At 53.4% G+C, this 23,103-nt stretch overlaps 1 protein-coding gene across 1 annotated transcript in view; it reads right to left on the reverse strand.

The window, feature by feature from the left end:
* LOC100226816 (uncharacterized) overlaps positions 1 to 23,103 on the reverse strand; it is a 1,189,242-nt gene that overhangs the window by 226,329 nt on the left and 939,810 nt on the right. Inside the window, 1 exon segment of the mRNA XM_072919754.1 lies at positions 9,338 to 9,559. Within this exon segment, the coding sequence (XP_072775855.1) occupies positions 9,338 to 9,559 (222 nt within the window).

The following is a 23,103-nucleotide window of genomic DNA, read 5'->3' on the forward strand; positions in this document are numbered from 1 at the left end:
CTTCTGTTGTTGGCTTAGTAATGTTTGGGATTTGTTTGCGTTTCCATCACAAGTAACTTGTGGGAAGAGCAAATCTTCCTCAAGGCATTTTATGTAGGGTTAAGTTTAATTTCTGCTGAGTTTGTTTTGTCCAGTGCCCAGGGGATGCTCAAGGGCCCTCTGGTTTTGGTTTGGCCCTAATTTTCTTCTGATATATCTTTATCACTTAAAAACACCTTAAAAATGACTAAAAAGAATATTGACCAGGGATATCAAAAGTCCCACCATTTAACAGGTATTTGAGGTGGAGTTTATGGTTTGGGAACATATTCTGGAGGATTTCTGGGTTCTTGGGGGATATCTGGTAGTATTCTCCATATCTTTGCACTCCAAAAGCCAAGGTGGATTGATCTGTCACCTCAAAATTACTCAATGCCACTGGAAACACCTCAATCTTACCCCAAAATTGCTCAATCCCACCTCAAAATGGCAGGTTCTCACCTCAGTCCCATGCCAAAATTACTTGATTCCACAGCCTCCAGGGTGAGATGGGGTTGGAAGGAGATCAGGAGAAGTCAGATCCAAATTTGAGGGTGTGTGATTGTGTTTGTGTGGGGCTGGGTGGGTGTGATTTATTTTGATAATAAATAAAACTGTCAGAATTATTGATTTCTGTCCCATTCATTTTCTGTCAGTTCTGGTTTGCTTTTCAGAGTGCCGCCTTCTCAGCTGATTTTGTTTGTGACCTCCTGCCCCAGACTGAAAAGCAAGATGTGTTCTATTTCCCATCTGTGTGACAGTTGTCCTGTGTTAAGTGGGCAGTTTTTCCTTATCTCTTCCACAATCAATCCTCCCTCAGGGGAGACATCTGCTGATAATGGGCTATTGAATGTCACTGCATGACTGATAGGAACTGTAACATCCCATTGTGAGATGCTCCGCCCAGAGGGCGGAGCCAAGCATTCCTACCTGCATCTAGTCTTGAGATTCTGGCCCACCAACACAGCTTTTTCTGGGCTGGATTTCTCAGAGGAACAGCTGCCTCTTCCTCTTCAGAAGAAGACACCCTTTTCTACAGGATCGCTTCTCCAACAGAACCACACCTGACACTGCAGGAGGACTGCAGCCACCATTCCAATTGATTGATACATCAGACTCTCTTTTTCCCTATAAGGCATTGAAAAGTATGGGGAAATGACTTGTTTCAACAAAGGCCTCTATGCTAAAGCGAGCAAATGTTGCAGTAGCTGTGATCCCATGAGAGGTTTGAACAGAGAAAGAGAGCAGAGTGATGAGACCCTGTGCCCTCAGGGAGAGAAGAAGACCTCTGCTCCAAGAGATGAAGATGATTTCAGAAATAGATGCAGAGAATCTTTTATCTTTAAAAGTTCCTCTTGAAACTAACACCCCGTAAGCTGGCATGGCCCATAAACACAGCTGTGGGAAAAGCTGTTAAAAAACGGGAGGGGCTTCACAATTGCAGATTTTTCGAGGCGGCGGCTATTTGTGGAAATGAAAAGCCATGAGATAACTGTTTTCTTGTGGAGAAGCCTCTATAACATTAAGAAGACCAACTTCTCTCCCTTAATGAAGTGAAGAAAGACTATTCCAGAGGTGGTAAACTGATTAAAAATTGTAGGTTTTGTCTCTTTACATTGTCAGGTTGTATAGCGAGGGGAAATGTTCTGAAAGTTTTGTTCTGTTTCGTATTGCTTTTTACTTAAGTTACTGTTATCAAACTTTTATTTATGCTCTTAAAATTTGAGCCCACTTTGCCTTTCTCTTAATCGTACCTCGCAGCAGGAAATGAGTAAGTATATTCTAGTGTGTGCACTGGTAATTAGTCAACACTGAACCCACCACACTAATTGATGCATTGGCTGAGAAACCTTAAATTGGCAAACCAAAACCACTACAGAAACTTCCTGATGAACTGCCCAAGACAAGAGGGAAATCAAGGCAGAGCCATGGTTTGTCAGGACTTGTTTGATCCTAATGAGCCCCATGGTGCATTTGGAGCTGAGCCTGAGAGGAGATTGCACAAACTTTTCCAGCAGTCAAAGTGAGGAGGAAACACCCAAAGTGTCCCAAAGCATTAATGGGACCCACTGAGGTCCATCCCCAACAAAGGCTCTTCATGGACTCCTTGGAGGAGACAACTGGAAGCCAGGATGGCACAAAAACCTCTCACAGACCCAAAATGGCACCAAAACCTCTCAATGTGGAAAGGAAAATCCAAAGTACCTTAAAAACCTCGAGTATCTCAAAGTATTAATGAGCCCCACTGAGTGTCAGTACAAAGCTCTCAAGGGACTCATTAAAGCAGATAATTGGGGCCATGATTGCACGAACATTTCACAGAGTCTGGATCAAATGGGAAACACCAAGTACCTTAAAAGAACTGAAGTACCTTGAAGCATTAATGAGCCCCACTGAGTGTTGTTACTGGCAAAGCCTCTCCAGGGACTAATTACAGCAGATAATTGGAGGCCAGGATTGCAGAAAGCTCTCAGACACTCCAAGGCAAAAGCAAAAGCCAAAGTCCTTTGAAAAACCTGCAGTCCCTGGGAGCATGAAGGAACCCCCAGGGCCATTCCTGACCAAGGCTCCCCAGGGACTCCTTCCAGCAGATCCTTGAGGCCACTGGGATGTGGGCTAGGGGGGGATGCTGAGGGCAGGACCAGGGGGTGACAGTGCCCAGCCTGGCTGGGGCTGTGCCAGGAGGCCCCAGGGCCTCAGGACAAGGTGTCTCCTCACAGCCCTTGGTGGCACAGACCCTGCTGTGCCCCAGGGCACCAAGACTTGGCTTCTCTTTGTCCCCACCTGTCATCAGCGCCTCCAGTTCTCTGCTCTGCCTGGGGCCTGGGGACACTTTCTCAGTCGTGTCCCTCAGTGGGACCCATTAAAAGTCCAAGAAACTTTGGAGTTGGATTCTGACTTGGAGTTCTGGAGAGGTTTCTTCAGCTCCCTCTTGGCCTGATGCTAAGGGCCTGTGCACAAAGCCCCAGAGGGTCATTAAAGTCCTTGTGCTGTGTCTGTGCTGCTGAGCTGGGCCGGGCTCCTGGCACAGAGGGTGATCCTGGTAACCAAGCAGAGCTTCAAAAGCACATTTCTCTTGCTGAGCAGCTCTTCTCCCAGCCCAGCAGGGCTGGGCACTGCCTGCAGCCAGCCCGGGCACAGCACAGAGGCACAGAGAGCTTCAATCAGTCAGGGCTGGAAGGGGCTGAGAAGTGCCTGGGGCAGAATCACTGCCAGCCCTTGGCACAGGAACCTCTGGCTGCAGGACAATGCAGCTGCAGCTCCTGGAGAGATCTCCTAAAGCTGGAACATCCCAATGCCCACAGACCCTGTGAGTACAACTCTGAGTATTTCTGGTGCTGGGCAGGTGAAATGCTCATAAAGCTCTGAAATGCTGAGAGGTTCTGATCAGTCATAGAATTTTTCCAAGACAACGATTTTGATAAAAAGGAGTATATTTCCTAAGACTTTTTATTCAGTTTCCTATTATTGGAGAGTGACAGGAAAGGGGGTAAATATTAATGGTGGTTTATGAATTTTGACAAGTGCCTGAGACATCCAAACTGTTACTTTTAGTGCTCAGTAGGTTCACAGGAGATCCCTAATGTGCTTTCAGCCACTCTGCCCATGGACAGCAGCAGCATCACCTTTGCTGGAGCCATCAGGCTCAGTCTGAGCTGTCCTTGCTCCAAGCTGCAAACAGAACCTGCCCCAGCCAGTGCCCTGCAAACAGGCAGGGTTCTGTCAGGCCAAGGAGAGTGCACAGAGATTTGGGGTCTGGGAGTGCTGACAGGGAGAGATCAGGCACAAGGAAACTCCTGCAGGAGGAAAATCTCCAGGAAGCAGAGATGATCAGGGAAGGAGAGAAAACAAAACCCAGAAAAGCTGGGAGCTTCAATCCAGGGAGCAAACCTGTCCTAGAGCATAGCTGAGTTATAAGATTGATGGGGAAAGGCAGAGGTGTTTTGACACTGAAAATGCTGCTGGGTAGGTGAAATGAGCAATGTGAGTCCTTGGATGCAAATGTGGAGCTGGGCTGTGCAGGATCCATCTGCTCTCAGCAGTACCTGGGGGTTTGTAAGAGAAACATGGGAGTGTGAGCATCCTTAATTTGAGAAAATGAAAACCCAGAGAAACTCCAAGCAGAATGAAGTGACAGACCATGTCTCCCCAGTCTCCACTCATCCTGTAGCCTCAGGGAACCAACTCTGTTCTCCTGGAGGGCAGCAGAAATGCTGGGCGTTTCTGATATCCAAGAATAGCAGGAGAGACATAGGGGGAGCTTAAAATGAAAACCTCTAAGCTCTTAAACACAGAAGAATATCCTTGTGTGTCACAGAGGAGGGTGTATGGGAAATGGCTTTGATTTTGGTTACAGATAACTCCTCCAAAACTTAACTATCCTTTTCTCTGAACAGGTGCCCATGTGCAGCCACAGCAAATGTCCAACAGCAGCTCCATCAGCCACTTCCTCCTGCTGGCACTGGCAGACACGCGACAGCTGCAGCTTCTGCACTTCTGCCTCTTCCTGGGCATCTCCCTGGCTGCCCTCCTGGGCAACGGCCTCATCATCAGCGCCGTAGCCTGCGGCCATCACCTGCACACGCCCATGTTCTTCTTCCTGCTCAACCTGGCCCTCAGCGACCTGGGCTCCATCTGCACCACTGTCCCCAAAGCCATGCACAATTCCCTCTGGGACACCAGCACCATCTCCTACACAGGATGTGCTGCCCAAAGCTTTTTTTTTGTTTTCTCTGCTACAACAGAGTATTCCCTCCTGACTGTCATGTGCTACGACCGCTACGTGTCCATCTGCAAACCCCTGCACTACGGGACCCTCCTGGGCAGCAGAGCTTGTGCCCACATGGCAGCAGCTGCCTGGGCCAGTGGATTTTTGTATTCACTACTGCTCACAGCCAATACATTTTCTCTGCCCCTGTGCCATGGCAATGCCGTGGGACAGTTCTTCTGTGATATCCCACAGATCCTCAAACTCTCCTGCTCCAAATCCTACCTCAGGGAACATTGGGTTCTTGTGTTTACTGTCAGTTTATCGTTGTGTTGTTTTGTGTTCATAGTTTTCTCCTATGTGCAGATCTTCAGGGCTGTGCTGAGGATCCCCTCTGAGCAGGGACGGCACAAAGCCTTTTCCACCTGCCTCCCTCACTTGGCTGTGCTCTCTCTATTCCTCAGCACTGCAGTATTTGCTTACCTGAAGCCCCCCTCGATGTCCTCCCCATCCCTGGATCTGGCCCTGTCAGTTCTGTACTCGGTGGTGCCTCCAGCCCTGAACCCCCTCATCTACAGCCTGAGGAACCAGGAGCTCAAGGCTGCAGTGTGGAGACTGATGACTGGATGCTTTCAAGGACATTAAACTGCTGGCCAATTTCTGCAAACTACTTGTAATAAAGGTCATTTTGATACTTATTGTTGGTTTGGTTGTAATTTTATTTTTTTTTTTTCATTTTATTGATACTCTCCACAATTGATCACACTGTTTGTGCCATTTCTCTTTTGTTTGTCTCCACCTTCCCTGTGCCCACACTCTGTCAATGAGGGGCTGCGCTCTCAGTGACTTTAAAGGAACTAAAGGAACTCCCAGCGAAGTTTTCTGCAGAGATGCCCTTTTGTTGCCTTCTCTGGAGCTGCAGCAGCAATGTCTGTGTGCAGAGCTGGGGCAGATCAGGGCTGGCACAGCAGCTGTGCCCAGGAGCAGCAGCACTTGGTGCTGCCAGTGCTGCTCCCGTGGCCCTGCCCCGCTGCCCTGGTGGCCCTGGTGTTGCTGCAGGGCCTGAGTGCTCTCGGGGCCGGGCACAGTCCTGGGGGTGGCAGTGCCAGGGCTGCAGCAGGGACAGGCCATGGGCACTGCTGGGGCAGCGCTGACGCCTCAGGCCAGGGCCTGGGGGCTCCAGGCTCCTTGCCCAGGCTCTCTCAAGAACACGGCCAGGCCAATGCTCAGCACAGAAAACCCCCGTGAGCAGCCCCAGGCTGGCCGTGGGCAGGCTGGGGGCAAACAGCACGGCTGGTGCTCTGCAAGGGCCCTGGGGGAGACGGGAAGGAGCAGCAGAGCAGGGGCTGATCCATCCCCAGTGCGCTGCACAGCCCAGGGCAGCGTCCCAGAGCGTCCTCATGGAGCTGCCAACAACATCCCCCCTCTGCAGCCCTGGCCTCTCCCCCAGCTCACAGAGGTGCCGCATCCTTGCAGGCACAGACACGGCAGCACTGGCTCAGCAGCCCCTGTTTGCACTGCACACAGCAGGAGGGAGCACCCCCATGCTGGTGCTGTGGGGACATGGACCTGGGGGAGCACAAATGCCATCAGCCCCTGGGGCCAGGAAGGGCTGGGGGACACCAGGGAAACCACTCAGCTTTGTCCTGGCCTCTGCAGTCAGCCAGAAAGTTTGTTCCCATCAGCTGGGAGTTTCCTGTCCCACTGCAGAAGCTGCTGCTCATTTCCATGGCCTGTCCCTGCTTCAGCCACAGCGCTGCCACCCCCAGGAGCTGGAGAGGTTCTGCAGGACTGACAGGATGGGCTTTGGGGCTGTGAGGAGAAGCTGAGGAACCTGGGCTGCTGGAGCTTCTGAAGAGGAGGTCCAGGACTCCTCCTGCAACTGCTCCAAGGGTGGTTTCAGAGATTCACAGAATCAGCAAGTTTGGAAAAGACCTTTGAGATCATCAAGTCCAACCTGTGCCCTGACACCACCTTGTCTCCCCTGAGCCTCCTCTTCTCCAAGATAAACAACCCCAGCTCCCTCAGCCACTCTTCACAGGATTTGTGCTCCAGACCCCTCACCAGCCTTGTTGCCCTTCTCTGGACACACTCCACCCCTCCATTTCCTTCCTAAATTGGGGGGCCCAGAACTGGACACAGCACTCGAGGTGCTGCCCAGTGCCCAGCACAGGGGAAGAATCAGTGCCCTGCTCCTGCTGGCCACACCATCCCTGATCCAGGCCAGGAGCCATTGGCCTTCTTGGCCACCTGGGCACACGGCTGGCTCATGTCCAGCCTGCTGTCCATCAGTCCCTGCAGGTCCCTTTCTGCCTGGCTGCTGTCCAGCCCCTCTGTCCCCAGCCTGTAGCGCTGCAGGGGTTGTTGTGGCCAAAGTGCAGGACCCGGCACTTGGACTTGTTAAACCTCACCTTGTTGGGTTTGGGCCCTGGATCCAGCCTGTCCAGTCCCTGTGCAGAGCCCTCCTACCCTTCAGCAGATCAACACTCACATCCAGCTTGGTGTCATCTGCAAAGATGTCCTTGGTTCCAAGGGGTCCCTCAGTGTCACAATGTCCCTTTGGTTATACCAGGCCCTCCCAGACAACTTGGTGTCACCACGGTTCCATGAGGCCCCAGAGTGTCCCAATGGTCTCCATGATTCCATGGGGCCTCCCAGTGTCACAATGTCCCTTTGGTTCCATGGGACCCCTTGGTGTCACAAAGTCCCTTGGATCCTTGTGCCCTGCAGTGTCACAATGTCACCGTGGTCCCCAAGGCCCTGCAGTGTCACAGTGGATCCTTGGTTCCATGAGGTCTGGCAGGGCAGCAATGCTCTCCTTGGTCCCACAGTGTCACAGTGGCCTCTTGGTCCCCAGGGACACGGTCAGTCTGTGGTGGTGGCGGCACAACTTTCCCTGGGAGTGTTTTGTGCTAACGGGCAGAGCCACGGGAGCCCAGCACACACACACACACACGGAGCAGCTCGGCAGTGAGGACACGGGAGGGCCCAGGCATGGAGCTCCAACGAGGGTTTATCAGGGTCTGACGCTCCAGGGCTCTGGGGGTTAAAGACAAAGACAAAGGAGGGTTTAGGGTGTAAATACGGGAAAAGAGGGGCTGGAGGAGAGCATCAGGGATCTCAGGGTTTAGGGGTGGTACACAGGGAAGGGACTAATAGGGAATGGCAGGGTTGATAGGTGGGGACATAAACCAATGGGAAAATAGGGAAGGGAGAACTTGCTAGAACATGAACATATCAGGGTAAAAGGGGTAGGAAAGGCCAACGGGCCAATGGGGACAGAACTGGGACAAATTAACACAGTGCTGCAGAGCACCATGGGGGAAGTTTCTGTCCTTACCCTGATCTGTGAGGAATGCCCAGAGCCTAAGGTGCATTTCTGCAGGGGATCGGTTTTGCCCTCTCCCCAGTAAGCTCACAGGCCTCCACACACACACACTGGAGATGTCTGGGGCCATTCATCATTTCTCTGCTCTCAGCACCAATGCAATGGACTCAGGCACAACTCTGAGTTCAGGCCCGTGGCAACCACCCCTGGCCATGGGGCTCCATGGAGCTGCTCTCAGGAAACCCCCCAAGAGCTGGGGAGTGCCCCAAAACTGCCTCAGGAATGTGAGACACCCCAGCAGCTCCTCATGAATGTAAACTATTCAAACACTCACTCAGTAATGGGCTCCCCATATCTTAATCATCCCCAAACTTTAGCTGTCTCATTCCAGACCCAGCCCCACTGCCCCACCTCCCCAGTCACAACCCCAGCCCATCCCACCCCTCCTGGACATCAAGACCCCTTCCCAAGTTGTACTTCCCCCATTTCACACTGCCTAAACCCCATCCCACCCATCTCGCTCCACCCAATGCCATCCTGACCTGGATCCTGCATTGCCCAATCCCCTTCCAACCCAATTTCACCCTGAGAGGTGGTGGAATTGAGTAATTTTGTGGTGGGATTGAGGAGTTTTCAGTGGCGTTGAGTGGTTTTTAGGTGACAGATCAATCTTTCTCATCATTTGGAGCACCAAGAAATAAAGACAACTAAACCAAACACCCCCCAACACCCCCCCCCCCCCCATATACTCCCAGATATCTCCTGGAATCCAAGATTCCCCAAAAACACAAGTAAAATGTGAGGTTTTAGATGCCTTTGATGCATTTGTTAATTTTAACCCCAATTTTCTGTGTTTTGAAGGGAGGAAGATAAAAGATAGTAAGAGGCAAAATAAAATAACAGCAACCACTTCCCTCTGTGTATCACAGGGCATGTGGGTCACCAGGGCTCTGACCAGGGTGGGTCCTCTGATGGGGATGGAGCTGGAGCAGCGCACGAAGCTCTTCCTGCAGGCGGGGTTCTCGCAGGGCTTCCCTTACCGGTGCCTCCGCTGGTGCCGGGTAAAGAATGAGCGGTCTGAGAAGCTCTTCCCACACCGGGGACACTCGTAGGGCCTCTCCCCGGTGTGGATGCGCCGGCGGGTGACGAGGGTGGAGTTGCACTTGAAGCCCATCCCGCAGTCGGGGCAGCGGAAGGGCCTCTCCTGTCTGTGAATCCGCTGATGTACAAGGAGATGGGAGCTGGTGTGAAACCTCTTCCCACACTCAGGACACTCGTAGGGCCTCTCCCCAGTGTTGAACCTCTGGTGGACAATCAGGTCAGACCTGTGGCTGAAGCTGTTCCCACATTCCCCACACTCGTAAGGCCGTTCCCCAGTGTGGATCCTCTGGTGGCAGATCAGGTTGAAATTCTTCCTGAAGCTCTTCCCACACTCCGAGCACTCGTAGGGCTTCTCCCTGTCATGAGGCTGCTCACAGACCACCAGCTCTGATCCCTGGCTGAAGCTCTGCCCACCTCCCCAGCACAGGGTGGGTCTTTCCTCCTCAGATCCCCGTGATCTGCAGGTGCAGCCCCTCCTCCTGTGGGATCTCTGGGGCTTTTCCTCCCCATTTGATTCCTCAGCCATGGAGCCACTCAAAACAGCCTCTTCCACGATGTTCTGCTGCAGGGATTTGTCCTCCCTGCTCTCCATCCTCAGTTCCTGCTCTGGGGGAGGAAGGACAAGGAGAGGATGGGATTTGCCTCCGTGCCACAGGGAAGGGCAAGGAGATCCCCCCAGTGCGTCCCCGGCAGGAGGGCACCGGCAGCGGGGCTGTCCTGCAGCCAGGGGCCATGCTGGGCTGGGAGATGGAACAGGAGAGAGGGGGAAAGGGGCACTGACTTCCTCCTCACCTGCCTCGGTGTCCCAGGGCATTTTCCTCGCAGCCTCCTCCTCCATGCAGCCAAAGTTTGGGAGTGGGAAATCCTGGTGTGGGGAAAAACAAGGTGTGAACACCTGGGGGTGGGGATTCCTCCTGCCCAAATCCATCTCCAGAAGTCTCCTGGTGTCCATAAAAAACTCCAAAAATCATGAGTGAATCAAAAAAAGCCACCAGGAGTGTCCCATTTCCAGTCTCATCCCTCTGGGGTTCTGGTGTCCCCCGTCTCAGGGCTGTTGGGGATCCTCATGGGTCCTGGGGATCCCCCTTCTCCAGGGTCCTGCTTAGGGATGCTGGGGGGGTTTTGCAGTACAAGGGTCCCCCTCTCCAGCCTCCCCCCGGTCCAGGCACTTGGGGCTCCCCCTCTCCCCACCACCCTGTCCTGGTTTAGGGCAAATCTGGGAGAAAACACCCAAGGGGGGTTTCTAGAAAGCAGATTCAAGGAGCCTCTCCCCCACCAGTTCAGGAAAAGATTTCCTTGGAGAAAAGTAGAAAAAACCTGTTTATTTAACAGGCAAAGCATTCACCAGCACAAAACATGAACAATATTAAACAATAAAACCTGTTGTTGCTCCAAAAGAGACGACAAACTCAGAAAGTCCCTCCGTGGGCTGCAGCTCGGCTCACTCAGTCTCTGATCAGTCCCTCCATGGCCCAGGCCCAGCCCGGTGACCCACAGATGTGAGCTGCCGGTGCTCTTCTGGTGTTCAGTCCAGAGCAGGTTTAAACAGCTCCAAAGAAAAAGAAAAACCACAGCCCAGGGAACTTCTCTGCCTCAGCGAGCTAAAAACTAACTAAAAGCAAAGGAGAGCTCTGTCCTGCTGTCTGTTGGCAGACAACTGATACCTCAGGTTTAAGTTTTTCTGTTCTGTTTTGGTGTGCAGCTTCTAGCTTTAGATTAAGTGTTCCTGGGATCTTTTCACAGGGTGGTGAAGACAAAACAATCCTGTTCTAGCTGGAGAGTCAAGGACAATCTCTTCAAACTTCAGGCCCAAAGCACAAACAACAGGAAAATCATAAGGCAGGCAAGCAAGGAGAATAAAACTTCATAATTGGAAGCTATTAACTGGGCAATTAAATCCTGTATGCAAACGGACTAACACTTATAAAAATGTGAGATCTCATGACCAAGCCCTCTTTTGCTTCCATCTCGGAGCCATCCGGGCAGAGCCCCGACCGTGGCTCCGGTACTGCCGGGGTGTGGCCTTTGAAGGCACTTCAATAAATATCCACTTTATTCCTCTTGGCTCCGTCTGGCCTCTGTCCCAGCTCCTTAAGGCATCTCAGCAGCCCAGGAGCCGGAATGTGGAGGGGTGAGTGCAGCTCCTGAAAACAAACTGCGCGCTTCTTCCTCCCCCTCTTCGCTCTCAGAACCAGCCCTGAAGGTGCAGAACTCATTTCGGGGCCAAACGGACCAATGGGGGTACGAGCATCGTGAGGTCACCCCAGGACAGGCCCTGCCAGGCTCAGGGGTCTCGTCCCCGCCTCATCTCCGGCTGCCGGGGGTCCCCCAGCTCCGGTATCGCCCCTTCCCCTCTGCCGCCCCGGGGGTCCCACGTTCCGCAGCCCCGGCTCTCACGGGGATCCCCAAAACCAATGTCCCGCCCTGTCAGCACAGGGCCAGCCCCGCGTGGTCCCCCGGGACCCTCCGAGGGGCGATCACAGCTCCGCTCCCCCCGAAAAAGCTCCTCTTGGGGAGCCCGAAGGGATCCGGGGCTCGGCATCTGCCGGCTCCGAGCGCTCTCCAGAAAAATCCTCCCGGAGACCCCTGGATAGAGCCGGGGCGAGCTCGGCCTCCCCCTGCCCTGCGGCTCGGGGCTGGGGCGATGCTGGCGGGGCAGGGGGTGCTGCAGCCCCGGCGTGCGGGCGGTGCGAGCGGCGGGATTCTCCCGCTCCTGCTCCCGCCGCTCCTCCCGTCCCTCCTCCTCCTCCCGCAGCCCCTCCGCTCCAGCCCGGAGCTCTCGGGCACTTAAACCACAACAAGCATACCTTGTGAACAAAGGAATCACCCTTAAAACTACACTATTGCATATTCATATATCCTTCATGGTTATGCATACATTCTATTTAAAACAAGAAACTCTTGTCTGTTATATGCCAACTGTTCCCTTTAATCCCCATGGCAAGGCCTGAAGAAATTAGCTTCTTCTGACAAGAAAGCCATAAATTCCTCTTCTCTGGAAGATTTAGATGTTCTGTGATGGTTACGTCAAAGCGAGTCTCTCATTCCTTAAAATAAAAAACAAAGCACATAAGGAGTTTCTATTTTAACTACTAAAGCTTCATTTTAACTACAAAACTACATTTACCATGCTATTAAAATGTTAATACAGCACTACGAATCAAACTAACATAATACATACAGTAACTATGCGCAAAGAGCCATATATTATGCGTTTTTCACATTGGGTGCCTCCTGGATTGCCCCCGGAAAGAGCCCATCTCTGCACCGAGCCACGTTTTTTCATTTGTAAATTAGGTCTTTCTTTCTCTGCCATCTGTGGTTTCTGCAGCCCCGGCTGCTGCTTCTGGTCTTTTAAAACTCTAAGAATATTTTTGTACAAGCACAACTGACTTGATGTATATTTTACATAAGCACGAATTATTCCATAACATATATTACAATGGGGCTGCAGAGATTCCCCTGCAGGTCCATGGCGATGCAGAGATCCCCCTGCAGGTCCATGGGGATGCAGAGATCCCCCTGCAGCCCCTGGAGGAGCCAGGCTGGAGCTCGGCGATGCCTGAGAGGAGGCTGTGACCCCGTGGGCAGAGGGGCCCCGCTGGAGCAGCCTGGCCTGGCAGGACCGAGCCCGTGGCACAGTGACCCACGCTGCAGCACTTGGAGGGGGCTGTGCCCCAGGGGATGGACTCGGCTCGGAGAAGTTCCTGGAGAAGTCTCGGCTGGGAGAGAGCGCAGGGTGCAGCAGGGAACGACTCCTGTCCCTGAGCAGAGGGAGAAGCCGCGGGGGATGAGCTGAGCACGGCCCCATTCCCTGTCTCCTGCCCTGCCGGGGGAGGAGGTGCAGCTGGGAGCAGGGAGGCGTGGGGAAAGCTGCATTTAAGGCTCTGCACTGACTTCTCCTCATCCTGCTCTGAGTCTTGGGAGTTTTCCGCCAGAAATCTCTCCCCTCCCCCGCTCACCCACAGGGCTTTGGGCAGGTTTCCCTTTTTGGGGGCAATCAAAGCGAAGCACCGATGCACTAATGAGGGGCAGGAGAAGTGAGGCTCCCGGGCTTCCCGCAGAGCCGGAGGCACGGAAGGCGCAGGGCCGGGAAAGCCGTGGCGGGAGGTGCGGAGAAGTTTGTTTGTGTGGGCAGCTCAATCCCGCCTCGGGCCCGGGCCCGTGCCGGGGCTGTTGCTCATCTCCGGCTTTGCCCTCACGCAGCGCGGGGGGCCCTGAGAGCGCGGGGCGAGTCTGGGCCGTGCGCAGAGCCCGCCCCCAGCTCGCTGCCATTGGCCGCTGGTGCCGTCAGTCGCGGTTGCGGCGCGCTGATTGGTGGGAGCGGGGCGCAGCACGGCCCCGGCGGCGGGCTGAGGGCGGCCGTGGGCGGGCAGCGGCGCCATTGGCGCCGGGAGCGTCTGTGCGGGCCCGGGAGCGGCGGCAGCGGCCGGAGCGCGGTGAGGCGGCGTCGGCGGAGCTCGGAGGCGGCCCCGGCGCAGGTGGGAGCCGCGCTGGGTTCTGCGGGGGCTCGGGGCTGGCTGCGGGCGGAGGGGGCGGCAGGGGGCTGCGGCGGGTCGGTGGTGCCGTGTCCGGCCCGTGCCGGCCCCGGGCTGAGGGCGCGGCGGGAGCGGCTGCCCGCGGTCTCCTTCCCGCCGGGGCCTGGGCAGGAGCCGCTGCCGGAGCAGCGCTGGCTCGGCCCGGCTGCTGTGGGTAGGACCGAGGGGGCTGCCCCGCGGCCGGGAGCGTGCGGGGAAATTCCCGTCGCCGGAGGTTTCTGTGGCCGGAGGAGAGCGAGGAGTCCTGTAAAAGTGACTTTATTGCTGAGCAGGGGGAGAGGCCGTGGGGCATTTGCCGTGCGCTCTCTGCCATGGTTGTAGTCCGCAGCCTCCTTTTTATCCTCATTTTCCCGGCCGCATCTCCCTCTGCCTTTGCCCACGGGCTGAGGTCCTTGGAAGGTTCAGACTTCCCGATGTGCCTGCTGCCTGTCCTCGTTAATATGCACCCTCCTTTTGTATACCAGCCGATATTCCTGGATCTCTTAAGCCTTTGTTCTTCTCCTCGAAGTTCGGGAGTTTTGCGGGACTTTGAGAAATTGTCTGGGTCAATTTGTGAAATTTATTGGAACTGATGGTTTCTTTCATTACTTCCTTATTTACAAATTCCTGCCCCTATCTCCCCTCCAATTCACTCATTGCCTTTTTTTTTTTTTTTTTTTTTTTTTTTTTAATGTTTTCCGTGGGTCCTCTTTGGTTTTGGGATTATTCTCGGTGCCCTCATTCCTTGTCCTTTTGTAGTCGTTTGTGGATCAGGAGGCCTGGCTGCTACCTACATCCCCTGGCTCAGCTGCTGGATGAGCTGCACTGCCAAGGTGTGGAGCATGGTAAAAAGATGAGAGTTGCTGCGGCACAGAAGAGGAGAAGCGGCATTCATGTAACCCCTGGTGTGCCGGGGAGCCACGAAAGCGTGTCCCATTCCCATCCTTTCCCTGTTTGGACCAATACATAAACTGCTCTCCTTTTTCGTTTGTTATCTTTTTCAGCACTTTTCCCTTGTCTGGTCTTTGCCAACAGCAGTTGGAGCCATTTAGTTTTGCACAAACTCCCTTTTTTTCTGCTCACAGATAATCTGATCTCATCCCGTGGTGAAATGTTGTGTTCCTCTTTCAGTGGATTGGTCGGCAGGAAGGTCAGGAGCTGGAGCTGTCTGGTTGGTTCTTCTTTTGAGGACAGCTTTTAATCTAATGATGCCATTGAAATTATAAATGGGTTCTCTGCTTCCTGATATGAATTGGTTTGGGTTCCCTGTGGCTGGTCCATGGTGTTGTAGGATTTGTTCTGGTGGCCCTTCATCTTTTCCCCATTTTTGGGTGCTCCCTGCAGCCAGGGCTGCATTAATTGTTCGCATTTTTCTAATTACATCATCAAATACTTGAATTCCAATTGATTTCCCTGGACTTGTTCTAGCAAAAGCCCCAGTGCTCTGATACACCCTGTACAGCACAGACAGTGGCAGCAGATGTTGGAGTGGGCAGGGGGATGATCCCCCTCTTATTTTAGTGAAGTTTTCACAACATTCTCCATTTGCTGTTTCCCTTTGCAGCCTCAGCCATTTCTGTTTCAGAGTCAGATCCTCACCATGGGCTCTGTCTTCAGCTGTGCAGATTTCATCTGTGCAAGCAGGCAGAGCTTGGGGTGAGGGGCAGAGGGAATCAGCCAATTCCTGCCCCAGGCAAGAAGAGCCAGGTACATTGTCCCCACTCTGCCCCGGCAGAGTTAATTTGCATTTCTAAAGCTCCTCCTCGGGTGCCTGGAATGCAGCTTCTCTTCCAGAGCAGCCTTTAGCAGCTTCACAGCTGCCCCCCCCCACCAGCACATCCTGCTGCTTTTTTTTTTTTTTCCCCTTCAAATCATGTATTTATGGTTTGTGAGTTAAAGGGTCACCTTTAATTCTCTTCTAGTTTTGCAAAATGCGGCCTAAAGAGGAATGTCGAAAAACCCAGGCTAAAATTTTTCTATCTCTTAGAGCAACACAAAAAAAGCCACAATAAAATTCCAAGGCGATTCAGTTTTTTCTACTTCTCCTCGAAGTAAAAACTCATTCTCACATCCCTAACCGAAACCTAACCGGCAATATAGAAGTAGGAATAATACAAAAAAATACTCTAATGCTCTAAACTTTGCGTTGAAACTGCAAGAAAAAGGAAAACTCCACCAATATGTTTAGTGTTAGAGTAAAGGCATTTCTTGATTCTGGCCAGGATGTGCAACAGAAATCATTCCATCCCCACATAGCCCGGGTGTGCAGAGAAAATCGTTCCATGACACGTGGGTTTTACTCGATTTTTCCCTAAATTAATACAGTCTAAAGCAATCTAAATCCACTGGTTTAATGTTCTGTAGTTTCAAGTTGTGCAGATTTCTTTGCTTCTGCTGTTAATGAGATAGGAAGTGCTGGATTTCCTTCTCAGCCTTTTGCAGACCAGGTGTCTGCAGCCCTGGCAGTGTCTGGGGTAGGTGTTGGTTGTTGTTTGCTGCTGGGGTTGATGTTTTGCTGCAGGGCATTATCTTTGTGGGTATCTTTTGGGCCATTCCCAGTGTGTTGAGATGTTAAACTCATCTCCATTGAGTGGTGTAACATCCCTTAACAAAACCTTTAACATTTCTTTCCCCAGAGCCAAGGCAAAGCAAGCCTTAGTAGAGAAATGAAAGGTTAACAATGTTAAAGTCTATGAGCTGGTGTATTTTCCATCAATGCCATGGCAGGCAGGGCAGTGTGTGAGTGTAAGTGAGAGCCAGAGTGGAATTGTGCCGTGCTCTTGCCCAGCAGCTGTGGCAGGGCAGGCCCAGAGAGCGCTGAAGCTGCAGCAGTGGCAGCAAGGGCTGTCCCCGGTGCTGGAGCTGCCAAAGGAGGGTGGCCAGGCCGAGGATTTCAGCAGAGGATGTGTGGGCAGGCCCAGGGCCTTGCCCCGCTGTGGAGCCCTGGCTGCTGCTGCGCTGCCTTCAGTGCAGGCTCAGTGGGGGCCTCCCATCCTCCTGCTGCAGGCGGGAAGTGCAAATCTCCGGGGCTGCAGAGACCTGGAGCCGAGGCTGAGGGGTCCCCCCGTGCTCAGCTGTGCTGGCGGCTGTTTCTGGCCTCGGGGCCACTTGGCACGGGCCACGCCACTTGGCCACCAGTGGTGCTGCTCTGCACTCCTTAGGCAGGAGCCGATGTCCTGCTGGGATGTTGGCAACAGCAAAGTGCCAAGGCAGGCTCTGTGCCAGCCCAGCTTCCTGGGGGAGAGATTGCACCAGAGACAGGATTCTGGGCACAGACTGCTTCAAATGTGCATCCCTTATCTCCACCCTGCACTAGGTGGAGAATTCCCAGGGTAAGGAATTCCCGAGATCAATTGCAAGGGGAAATAATTGAATATCTGCCCTGGGTCTGGCTCTTCTTCTTGCCCAAGCCAATGGCAAAAGCTGTACCCATGGCATCTTGGTTTCTATCCCCAGCTTCCAAAGGTGTTTCTTTCCATCCCCTTTGATTCTTTGTACCCAGCCTGAGCTCTGGGGGTGCCAGGGGTTCTGGAGGTCCCATTGTATTCCTAAAGCTGCCATAACCCCCTGGAGGATCTTTCCTGTAAAATGAGTTCTGCTCTCTGAGACTGTTGCTTCCACAATGCCTTTTATTGGAGTAATGTCTTTTAGAAATACCTTAAGAAGTGATCCAGTGGCTGCTGAGCAATCAGAATTGCTTTTGCCCCCCTGTTAGGTGAGATGGTGTCACCAGAAGATATTGAAGCCTTCCTGCCCAGGGCATTTCAGTTCCAGGCTCTTACAAGCACACACAGCTGTGCCGGTTGAGCTGACCATGGGGGGTAACCTGGGCTTTGTCTGATTCCCTTTCCTCAATAACAGCGTGTCTTGGAACTCTTTTCCCTTCTGCTGCCCTTGAAGAGCCATCAACAAAGACATTTTCTGCCTCAGGCCAGGCAATGTCTCCTGAATGTCCCCCAGGCTGGGTCTGGAGCTCTGTCACTTGAATGCAGTGCTGGGTTTCTTCCCAGCCCCTCTGGGGGCTGTTCAAACAGGAGGCTGGGCTAAACCCTTCCCCTGTCCTCAGTTCTGAATCCTCCTGTGCCACTGAACAAGTTTCACACTGTAATAACCGAGCACTGCTCATCCATTGCGAGGCTCTTTTGGTTATCAAAGCTTGAACTTGATGGCAGACTGGAACAGTTGGAGATCCTGTTGTCATCAGGTTTTGGGCCTCGGTTCCCGTGGAAGCTGTGGCTGCACAATTCTGCAGACAATGAGGCCACTCTGGCCACTGGGTGAAACATTTTGGCCCAAGGATTTCTTTTGGCATGGCCCTGTATAACATTCCCCTACAATTCCAATTTCTTTTCTGAGTCTGGAAGAGCCACAGCTGAGGCATCAATATTTTTGTTTTTCATTTTCTCAGGTTTTATTCACTTTCTCCTGTCCATACCACAGCATGGAGGCTGTCTGGGGTTACAAAGTCCTACAATGTTCTGGCTGGAACAGAGAATCCTCAATCCAGGCTGTGTAATTCCCTATTAATTCTCAGAATTGTCTCTGCTCCTTTTTGGTCCTAGATAACGTTACTTCTGAGATTGCCCACACCTTCTCTTGGTCATTCAACCACATAACTTCAGTCAAAATATGTCCCAAATATTTAAGGTTTTTCTCCACCATTTGCACTTTTCCCCTTAATACTCAAAAGTTGTTTTTTTTCTAGAAAATTCAGCCATTTCACAGCGGCTTTGTCTACCACTTGTTCTTGTCCTCCTCATTGGAGCCATCAGATTCCCTGACTGGCAGGATAGGAGTGCTGTAGGGAGACATCCCTGGCTCCAAAAGCCCTGCCTTTAGCAGGGACTCCATACCAGGCTGTGAGCCCTTCCTTCCCTCCCCTGGAACAGGGTGTTGCTTTTAGCCCCCACTTGTCCTGGTTGCTTCCAAGTAATTTGGAGAGGCTCCACATCAAATTTTCCCTCTGGGGCTGCCCACACCTCTGGGTTCCCTTCAGCATAGGCCTTGCCAGACATTTGACACAAAGGTACAGCAGCAATAGCCTCTGTATCACCTTTTACAATATTACAATGCCACCATCAAATTCCTTCCTATTTAATTACAATCAGAGTAGGAAGAAAAATAAATTAGTTTATTTCAAACCTATCCTCCTCAGCTCCTAATAGTGATTGAACAAATGACGCCAGCTCAGCTTTCCCATTTATTCCCTTAATAATGAAAACACTCGTTTACAATTTTCCCCCCTTAGGTGTAAGATTCAGAGTGGATGGAGAGGCCCCTGTGTCCATCAGGAGAGGCCTCCTCTGGATGCAGACCCAGCCTGGATGTTCTCCAGGGCTGCAGTGTGGTGGGTCCCCGATGGGATGGGAGCTCAGAGAGCCCTGACAATCCATGTCCATGCAGGGGTGGACTCGCTCCTCCTGAGGGTGCTGCTGTCTGTGCTTGCAGTGTCCTTGTGGGCTGCAGCTGGAGCCCTGACTCCTTCCCAGGGGCTGTTTGGGTGGGCTCTGCCCTGGCCAGGAGGGCAATGCCTCTGCCAGGTGCTTGTGGCCGAGGCCGTCCCCTGGGTGCTGGGGCCCCCTTGGGCCCTGGGATTGATCCCTCAGGGGCTGTGGGAACTCTGCCATGGCCTTTGCCTTCAGCTTGGCCTTTTGCTCATCCCTCCTTGCCTTCAGCTGCTGTGCCTTTGTGCCCAAGTGCTGCAGGGCCTTCTTCTGCCACTCCTGCAGCCGCGGTCACTGCCTGTGGGTGCTCATCCTCTGAGAGCTGCTGAGCTTTCTGCAAAATCTTTCCTTTCTGCAGGGACCCAAACCGAATCCTTCACAGAAAATCCTGATCCTTCATGTACCATCATGTCATGTTTTGATGCTGGCACAATGCCTGTGTCCCCATGGAAATCCAGCTTCCCAAATAAGTGCTGTGAGATGCAATAAGGAACAGAGCAGAGCAGGCCTAAGCTTAGAAATAAAGGAGAAAGAACTTTATTAAGCTACTACTATAATAAAAGATACACACTGCATCTAGAATTAAAACCTTCCAAAGCATTCCTCCTCCCTGCACCCAAACTCCAACAAATCACAGTGGGACACAACTTGGACCCTTTATCAGGTCATCACCTTTCAGATAATCAATACTCAGTCTATCAGGGGAGAGAGGAGTCTCTCTTGCGCCACAGACCCCCAGGAAACACAATTGCCACCTCTCGTGTTTCCATGTCACTCATGGCACTGCCCAGAGAAAATGTGCCAGTGTGACACTCTCCTTGCCATGTCACAGTGCCCTCACCGCCGTGCACGGACAGACTGCTCATAGGGCTCCTTTAAGGATGCTTTGCCAAGGAACAAAAGAAACAACAGTTCAGTTTTCATTTTGGGACCACAGTCCCCCCCCATTTTCCTCCTCCCCTGGGGCTGAGGGTGCAAACGGAGATCTTCTTCCTGAAGACAGAGGGCATCACCACACCCTCCTCAGCTTTCCTCTATTCCCTCCATTCCTGTGCTGGAATTTGCTGAAGCAGGTCTCTTGGCTCACCATTGCATCCCCCTAAAGATGCAGTCTCTGTTGCAGGAGAATTTGGTTCAGTCAATGGCTTACAAGAAAAGTCCAGCCAAAAGCCACTCCATCATCTCCCCCCCAACCTTCTTTCCCTAACATCTCAGGTCCCAGACTGTCTCTTTTCTCTTTCAAGTGGAGGAGGAGTAATATTTCACAAAGCTTTCATTTCCCAGGAAAGGGTTAAAAGTCTTGGACTGCCCTGGCTGCTGAAATCTCAGCCCAGACCCCAACTCCCAGGGCTGGGCACCTTCCCCCCGCTTCTCCTTCTCCTCTGCCAGTGAATTTCCAGGTGCCTTCAGGTTCTCTGTCTGTTTCCCTCTGGTGGTGTGGGGGCGTGGGGAACAAAGACATCTCAGGTTTCCTCCCCCTGGCCTATCCCTCCCAGGCCGCAGGGCTTCCATTCCCCCACCCAGCCCGTGGTGGGCGGGGAGAGTCTGCACTCTGCAAAGAGACAGTTCTGCTGGGAGTTCTTGCTTTGAACCCTGTGTTCTCAGAGGCGTGCCCATGCCTTCAGTGGCCACTCCCGGTGCCAATATCCAAACCTGACCACTGATTGCTTTGAGACCGGCTGCCTGAGAAAATTCACTTCCGTGTCCAACCATGAAAATCTGCGTTTCCAGATGTTGCTTTGTTTTGCTCCTTGTGCTCAGGGTCCCCTGCACAGCCCGTGTGGCAGAGCCGGTGCCTGTCCTGCCGCAGTGTCCAAAGGCGGCCCCCCCGGCGGGCAGGGCCGGCAGCTCCCCGGGGCCGGGCAGCGGCCGGGGCGTCCCGCAGCCTCCTGGGGGCCGGGGGCCACTGCCGGCCCTGCCCGGGGCTGGTGGGGTCAGGCAGCGCCCGGCGCTGAGCCCCGGCTGCCCCACAGCCCCGGCCCGGCCCCGTAGCTCCCCACAGGCCCCCAGCCCTGCTCCCGGTCCCGCACCTCTGCGCCCGCTGCTGCCGCTGCCCACCACAGAGAAACCCCTGACATCCTGACCTCCTGCTTTTCCTCTCCTGGAAACTGGGAATTCAAAGTATCAGCTGGCAAATTGTCAGGATAAGACCCTGCTGAAAAACATCCCAGTCCTGAGTATTTTTCTGTTCCTCCTCTTTGCCATCATCCATTTTCTTACCGCATAGATTCCTCCTGCTGCTTCTTGCCTGAACCATATTGCTGCACACTCCCCTTCACCTGATCCCTTCCCAGCACACCAACACCATCCATCCCCTGTTGTCCAAATCCCTTCTCCCCTTCCCTTATTGTCCCCCCTGGGTGTCCATGTCCTTAATTACCTCTGGGGGAATGTGCAAACTACCTCAGCATTCTCCCAAGGGACCCTTCAGAGACATTTTGGGATCATCCTCCCTTTGGTCAGGACCCCTCTGTGGCTTTCCCTTTTCTCCCCTCCATGGGTGCCCTGCCATGTTCACTCCCCGAAGATCCCAGGGCACTCACTGATGAGATTTTCAGTGCTCTCTCCCTGCTGACTCTTCACAGACCCCCCCCGATGTGTCACTCGTCTGTCTCCTGGTCACTCCCGGGTCCCCAATCAATCCCCGGTGCCGCCGCCAGCCAAGGGAGCCGATCACCCAAAGTGGGTGAGGCACCTTCAGCTGCACTCCCTGCCCCAGGGTGTGCGGAAACATTGACATCACCAGAGGATTCTGTCCACAAAGCAGACAGAGGAGTCCTGTGAAACTAATTTCATTTCTAAAAATGGGAGCGGCCATGGGACATTCCCCATGGGATCTCTCCAATTGTTGGAGGACACAGCCTCCATTTCATCCTAATTCTCCTGGCCACATCTCCCTCTGCTTTCCCCACTGGCTGAAGCACTTGTGAGCTACAGACTTCCCAATCCACCTACGACATACTCCCTTAATATGCCCCCTGCTTTTATATAGCAAATGATATTCATGGCTCTGTTAAGTCTTTGTTGTTCTTCTGGAAGTTCATGAATAGAGGAGGACCTTGGCTGAGCAGCAGTCTGTGTCATCAATTAATAACATTTTCTGAAACCAAGGCTTCTCCTGTCACTTCCTTTTGTACAGGTTCCTGGCCCTATCTCCGAGCAGATTCAGAGCATCTGTTTGAAAAGACACGTTGCTCTTGTTCCTTTCATGGGGGTCCCCCGTTTGTGGGACATCCCCCCTGGAGCAGGGTGTCCCCTCTTTGCTGCAGGCGCAGCCCTCAGGCAGAGCTCAGCCAATCAGAGCCCGCGGCGCTGATGACTCACCAGTTGCCAGGCAGACTCGCAGCTCCCCACGTTCCCCCCCTGGACCCCACCTGCGCCCCCCCCTCGGCCCCATCGCCCCCGCGAGGGGAATTTGGGGAGGTGGGAGTGGGGCAGCGCCAAGGCCGGGCCCCCCCGCGCTGTCCTGGCGGGAGCGGCTGCAGTGGGGACCGAGTGCGGGCGGGAGCGGCCGAGAGCCCAGCGCTGCCCCAGCCCGACCTGCCCCAGCTCCATCCCTGCCCCTCGGCTGGGATGCTGTGGGTCTGGGGGGAAGAGGGAGCCGGCAGTGGGTGCTGGGCCTGGGGGCAGGAGGAGAAGGGAAGGAGAAGCAGGCTTGAGGTCAAACGATGCAGGTGGCAGGAGAAGGTGGGATTGTGCAGAAGGAGGAATAGCAGGAGAAAGAGGAATGTGAGGAAGAAGAGAGACACAGGAGGAGGAGAAGGAGCAGAAAGAGGAAGCAGCAGAAGGTTCCACCCCTCCCTGTATCTGCAGCCTCCCCCCAGCCCCAGGAGCATTTCTCCCCCCACATGCAGCAGGTGACTGTGCCAAGGGATCCAGGATTTTCTCAGGGTGAATCTTGGTGTTTCTGAGCTTTCGTGGGCTAAATGTTGGTGCCTTGGTTTTATGTGGCAGCTGAATCTTTATGTTTTGGAGGAGGTTTTTGCT

The sequence above is a fragment of the Taeniopygia guttata genome, chromosome 30 (genome assembly GCF_048771995.1).
Source record: "Taeniopygia guttata chromosome 30, bTaeGut7.mat, whole genome shotgun sequence".
NCBI classification, from domain to species: domain Eukaryota; kingdom Metazoa; phylum Chordata; class Aves; order Passeriformes; family Estrildidae; genus Taeniopygia; species Taeniopygia guttata.